This window comes from Micromesistius poutassou (assembly GCF_964030765.1).
Source record: "Micromesistius poutassou genome assembly, contig: SCAFFOLD_5935, whole genome shotgun sequence".
Classification (NCBI taxonomy): Eukaryota; Metazoa; Chordata; class Actinopteri; order Gadiformes; family Gadidae; genus Micromesistius; species Micromesistius poutassou.
Window position 1 is genome coordinate 5,334 of NW_028179808.1, and position 6,683 is coordinate 12,016.

General features: G+C 45.8%; 1 protein-coding gene across 2 annotated transcripts; it reads right to left on the reverse strand.

Moving 5' to 3' along the window:
* Positions 1-918: 918 nt before the first annotated feature.
* On the reverse strand, positions 919-6,125 carry LOC311371468 (CD209 antigen-like protein D; the record flags this gene model as incomplete). Of its 2 annotated transcripts, XM_084489515.1 has the most annotated exons (8): positions 5,992-6,125; positions 5,671-5,742; positions 4,387-4,437; positions 3,945-4,087; positions 3,691-3,791; positions 3,432-3,589; positions 2,607-2,915; positions 919-1,613 (listed from the first exon to the last, which is right to left on the reverse strand). In XM_084489515.1, the coding sequence occupies exons 1-8, from the start codon at positions 6,080-6,082 to the stop codon at positions 1,048-1,050; spliced, it is 1,491 nt and encodes a 496-aa protein (XP_084345641.1). In that variant the 5' UTR covers positions 6,083-6,125. The 2 variants fall into 2 exon arrangements, with proteins under 2 accessions (XP_084345641.1, XP_084345642.1); XM_084489516.1 differs by lacking the exons at positions 919-1,613; positions 2,607-2,915 and having other exon boundaries at positions 3,424-3,589.
* Between the last annotated feature and the right edge of the window lie 558 nt (positions 6,126-6,683).

The window sequence follows — 6,683 nt, forward strand, 5'->3', positions numbered from 1 at the left end:
TTTTGTAGCCTTCATATCTTTTTTAAACTTTTTTATTAGTCTATTTCTATTTGAGTTTGACATAAGGTCAAACAAGTGATTGTCTGTTGTCTATATTTGATGTTTGGGACCCAGGAAGACTAGCTCTCTCTCTGGTGTGTTGCTAATCGGGATCCTAATGAATCTAATCTCATCTAAATCATCCTTGTTAGGATTAGGACAAAAGTGATGATCAGAGCCCTGGAGAATAAAATATGGTAATGTCTGAAAATGGACAAATATTGTAGCATAAAAAAAAACATGTGATTTACCATCAATAGGTATTTAATATACATTTCAAATTAAAAATGAAATCTTAATAAAACCTGCTCAGGTAACCCTATGGAAGATCTTAAAAGTCTCTTGCTTTCATGGTTTACCAGCATCAACTTTTAGGAAGCCCCATAAAAAGGAGGGGGAGAGGGAGACGGGGGGGGGGGGAGGGGGAGAGGGAGACGGGGGGGGGGAGGAGGGGGAGACCAGGGGGGAGGAGGGGGAGAGGGAGACGGGGGGGAGGAGGAGACGGGGGGGGAGGAGGGGGAGAGGGAGATGGGGGGGAGGAGGAGACGAGGGGGAGGGGAGAGGGAGACGAGGGGGGAGGAGGGTGAGAGGGAGACGAGAAAGAAAGAGTGAGAGGGATAGAGAGAGAGAGAGCGAGAGACTATAACTGCCACAGAGACTCTGAGTCATCAGTCCTCTCAGGCCTCCATCAAAAGACACCCATCCTCTAACGCAGAAGCTGTGTGTGTGTGTGTGTGTGTGTGTATTTGTATGTGTGTGTGTGTGTGCGGGCGTTTGTGTTTGTGTACATGTGTGTGTGTGTGTGTGTGTGTGTGCCCGCCCGCCTGCCCTTTTTTTTTTCCTACAACCGACCCCTGCTCGCCCACAGCCCCGGACGACGACGGGGGGGTGTGTGTGTGTGTGTGTGTGTGTGTGTGTATATATATGTGTGTGTGTGTGTGTGCTTACGTGTATATGTGTGTGTGTGTGTGCGTGTGCGCCCGCCCGCCCCGCCGACCTTTTTTTTTTCTACAACCGACACAGAGACACTGAGTCACCCTCCCCACCCCACCACCCCCCTACCCTAAACCCAGGGAGGAGGTCCTCCTGGGTGAAGGTGGACCTGAAGGTGTGGATGTGTGTCAGTGTGTCTGAGGACCCTCCTACACCTCGGGACACTCTGTAGAAGGACAGAGTGCCAGCAGGCCGGTCCAGATACACTCCTACTCTGGTAGAGCCAGCGGGGGGGAGACGTATGTCCGTCCATCTATCGTTGTACACGGCAGAGTAACCACCATCATGACAACGAAGACTCCAGGACTTGTTGTTCTCTCCAAGCCTGCTGTCATCACCCCCTCCTCTCCTTGTGATTCCTCTGTATGTCACTCCTATAAAAACAACTCCTTTCCTCTCTACCTCCCAGTAACAGCGGCCAGTCAGAGCCTCTCTACACAACACCTGGGGCCAGCGGTCAAATCTCTCTGGGTGATCCGGATACGACTGGTCCTCTCTGACCAGCGTCACCTTTCTGTTGTCCTCAGACAGAGAGAGTCGTCTGTGGGCTGTGTTTGGGTCCAGTGTGAGTTCACAGGCATCTGACGGGAGAACAAGACATGATATTATTCATAATTCCCGAGATATTCCAGGTTATTCGCCCAAAATTCCCCCCATTCATTCTCATTGGAAAATTAAAAAAATGCTGATTCATGCTTGAGCCCCCGCGACCCGACCCCTGATAAGCGGATGAGGATTTGTTTTCAGTTGGTATATATATATATACACATATATATATATACACATATATATATATACATATATATATAATTTTGTATACGTGTATATATATATATATATACACATACATTTATGAATATATATATATATATATATATATATATATATATTTATAAAACGGGTGGCTTAAATCAAGCGATCTGATTGGTTCCCAACTGTTGTATATTGAGCGTATACACACAGCTATGACGCCCGTTCAGTTTACAGAGTTCAGTATCACTCCGCGCCTAACTTGAACTGTTGTTTATTTATATATAAAAGCAATAGCATAGTTCACTGGAGCCTAAAAAACATGTTGATTGCTGGAGGGGGTGGAAATGTTGTAAAGCAATAGGCACACGGTGAGTGAACTCAACAGTAGGCTAAATTGCCGGCGAACCGAGCTACCGTCTCTAGCCTTCTCTCTGAAGGACGCTACAGTGTGTTGCATAGCAACGGCCGTACACTTTGCCGGCAGCCAGGAGGGACTACTTTTTTGTATTCGTTAAAAAAAATGCTTTTCCGACTTTCTAGCTTTTTCAAAATTGAGGGTGTCTATGACTTTCATTTCGCCATACTTGCGTAACCGTTTTATAAAAGCAATAGATCACTTCAGTCAGTGGTATACGGTCATTATACCACAGTTAAGGGGCGTTGTCCGTCCCGACGCGCAGCGGAGGGACGGCGACCCCCTTCACTGTGGTATAATGAACGACACAGCCTGTCGTGATCTATTGCTTAAATATATACACACCTCAACAACAACGTTATAAATACATCAACAACAAACATCTCTCCTTGGATCCAGATCTTACCAAAGACAAGCAGCTTAGCGGTGCGCTTGGCCGTGCCAGCGCTGTTGCTCGCCATGCAGCGGACCTTGTTCACGCCAGACCTCACCCCTCTGACGAAGAGGAACCCCCTCTCCACCCAGGCCTCTGATTGGTCGTCTGTGCCGTTCCTCTCCAGGGGCCTGCCGTTGTGGAGCCACTCGACGGTGGGCTCCGGCGTGCCACTGGCATCGCAGGTGTAGCGGGCCGTTTGGCCCACGGGCAACACCTGGGTAGTGGAGTGGAACTTTGTGATGCTGGGGGCCTCCTCCTCCTCCGTGGGCATCACTGAACCTGAAGAAACCAGGAGGAGAGGAGTGAACGTTTACAACACGTATCTAGAGATGCACCATCAGACACTCCCTTCACTCTCTCCTAATACAGGTCCACAGTAGACCACAATAGAAACCTGACTTTAGTAGCCCACAGTAGAAACATGGCCTTAATAGACCACAATAGAAACATGGTCTTAGTAGACCACAATAGAGACATGACCTTAGTAGACCACAATAGAAACCTGACTTTAGTAGCCCAGAGTAGAAACATGGTCTTAGTAGACCACAATAGAAACATGACCTTAGTAGACCACAATAGAAACATGACCTTAGTAGACCACAAAATAAACATGACCTTAGTAGACCACAATAGAAACATGGTCTTAGTAGACCACAATAGAAACCTGACCTTAGTAGACCTAAACACACCCAACCACCTTTCCACTCATAAAGAGTATATTTACTGTGTCTACGGCACAGAGAACAGAAAGGAGGAACCGTTCTCCACTCATGAACACAAACAAAGTCTACGGACCCTCTTTGTCCAGCTCAGCCTCCAGATGATCCAGGTCCACGGCCTTCTCACAGATCCAGTGGTGCAGTCTGTCACACGGTTGTCTGGACCAGCCGTCCTCCCCTGCTACGACACAGACTTCTGCTCCGCTGTCATCGCCTGGTTTAGCGCGTCTCAAACTGAGAACCACGAGGAGGAGACAGTGGAGCCCAGTGTTGAGGTGAGGTCACTCTGTCACTCTCAGAGAAGAGATGCTGCTGAACAGAGTCATCAGCCTTACCTTGAGGTCATGGGGGTACCATCCACCCACTTGAAGGTCCCCTTTGTGTCTCTACTGCTCAGTCCAATCCAGGAACGCTCGAACATTCTGCTGAGAAACCCCTGTTTCCAAAGGTAATAGCATCTGTTGTCATGACAACACAGCTGAACACACACACACATGCAATCTCTCTCTCTCTCACACACACTCACACAATGTCTCTCTCTCTCACACACACTCACACAATGTCTCTCCCCACACACACACACACACACCTGTTCTTCTCTGCTGTTGATAACCACCAGGTCTGCGTTTCTCCGCAGACAGTCTTCTCTACTGGCCTTCCAGCTCTTCTTAGTGGTAGACATAAGGTAGAAACTCTGGTCGTAAAACATCCAGCCCTGAAGCGCCAATTCATCTGTTGAATGTAAAAGAAAATCCTTAACAAACACAGAACTGCTTATCTTACCGTCTTCATTACTGACACACAACCCTGAGACCTGACCTTAACAGACCACAATAGAAGCACAACCTTAATAGACGTCAATAGAAGCATGACCCTAATAGACGACAATAGAAAAATGTCTTTAGTAGACCACATTTATTTGGTGGTAGTTTAACACGGTCTATGCTCTGTTAGCCTGACAATATAAAATGTGAAGTTATAAGGAAGAGGGGATGTTCAGATTGATGTAATAACTTGGATAAAACCCTCACCGAGTTCATCCAGTAAGCGCTCTCTCCCCTCCTTCCAAGGTGACGGTGTGTCTAGGACAGGACAGAGGAGTACAGAAGGAATGAGCTCTAAAACAGAACGCCATCGTCTCTAAACGTCACAGGACCCACAGCCAACCAAACGAAAAGTCCATCCCCCCTGAAAGAGAACATGACATATTATTAATATTAATACCAATTAAAATAACAATAACTATAATTATCAATATCATTATCGTTGCTATTGTTACAATCATTCATATTATCAACACAAATTCTAACAAAAACAATAATGATCATTATCATTGCTATTATTACAATCATTAATATGATTATAACTGTTATTATTCTAACTAGTCCGCGTTGCGCTCAACCTCTAGGTGGACTTAAACCCAGAGCTATAACGTGGAATCCCTGGTCGATAATGGAACACATTTCTGAGCGCATAATATAATAACATTTTACCTATAATGTTACAACGTATAACATATTGGTTCACCTGTTACATAATGAAGCAAGCATAATCATTTTCTCCTTACGCTATGAAGCAAGCATATGTGCAGTGTATATACCGCGTGTGTGCAGTGTGTGTATGAGCGTGCATGTGTGTGCATGTGTGTGTGGTGTGTGTGTATGCGGTGTGTGTGTATGCGGTGTATGTGTGCGTTCGCACGTGCTGTGTGTGTGTGTGTGTGTGTGTGTGTGTGTGTGTGTGTGTGTGTGTGTGTGTGTGTGTGTGTGTGTGTGTGTGTGTGTGTGTGTGTGTGTGTGTGTGTGTGTGTATGCGGTGTCCTGTGCTGCCTTTGTCTTGTAACGTGTGTGTTCGTGCACATGTGTGTGTGTGTGGTGTGTGCATGCATGTGTGTGTGTGTGTGTGCATGCATGTGTGTGTGTGTGTGTGTGTGCGCGTGTGCATGTGTGCGGTGCATGTGTGCGTTTGCACGTGTGTGTGTGTGTGTGTGTGTGTGTGTGTGTGTGTGTGTGTGTGTGTGTGCGTGTGTGTGTGTGTGTGTGTGTGTGTGTGTGTGCGTGCGTGCGGTGTATGTGTGCGTTTGCTGTGTGTGTGTGTGTGTGTGAGCTGCAGGCTGCTTGGCACATGCGCGTTGACCAACTGTGCAGAGCAACTTGTCCGACAGGCCTGCTGTTACATAGTAGTAAGATCATTCATATTATTAACACTAATTCTAACAAAAACAATAATTATCATTATCATTGCTATTACTACAATCATTAATATGATCATAACTGTATTGTAATTATATTCAGGATGATATGATTCAGACTCACTGAAGCGCAGGGAGATGAGGAGAATACTCAGCAGTCCGATGCTCACAACGACAGCGATGTGCAACCATAGAACTGTTCAGGAGTAGGACACACACACACACACACACACACACACACACACACACACACACACACACACACACACACACACACACACACACACACACACACACACACACACACACACACACACGGTCACTTTGGCTTAAAAAGTGTTCGAAACATCAATCTTAAATGTATGTGGAGGAAAACATATTTTATTTTGGATAATTTCTTCGGACTGGATTATTTATTTTAAATCCTCTAAAAAGGGGCACCTACCAAATCTTCTCTTCCTGGTCTCCCTCCGGTCCAAAGACGTGTCCTCAGGTTCCTCAGAGGGTCCAGGGTCCGGTTCAGACATGGTGACCATGGTTACTCTCTGATGGCCTTCTCTGCTTCTGAACCTAGCCTCCATCTTTTCTCTGTCAGCTGGAAAAAAACACATCACGTGTTTTAATTCTCCATTACGTGTTGCGAAATGTTTTTCTTCAACGCTTATCTGATGTCCTCCTTTTGACACACAGACTCACTGATGCACTCAAGCGCACACACACGGACACGCAGAGTATGTTCATACATATATTCATACTGCGTGGCCACCATCGTGGTAATGAAAAGACTAAACTTGTGTTCGGCTCTAAAGTTACTCTGCACTCTGTTCCACGTATATAACAAACATATATCATGAAACACACAACTACTTGAGATGCCTATCAGTAGTCCGTAACTCACGGGCGTAGTCACAAGTGAAGTAAGGTAACAAAAAAAAAGGGTTTTGCCTAGAACACACACATGTCGTTATTTAGGAGAATAAATCTGTCTCTACGGTCGCTGGTTCATCAGGTCGGTCACTCTGAATTAAAACGTTTGCTAAACGTGAATCTAAAATGCATGCAGATGAAAACATATTGTTTACTGGATTAGTTATTTTGAATCCTCTAAAAAGGGCACCTACCAAATCTTCTCTTCCT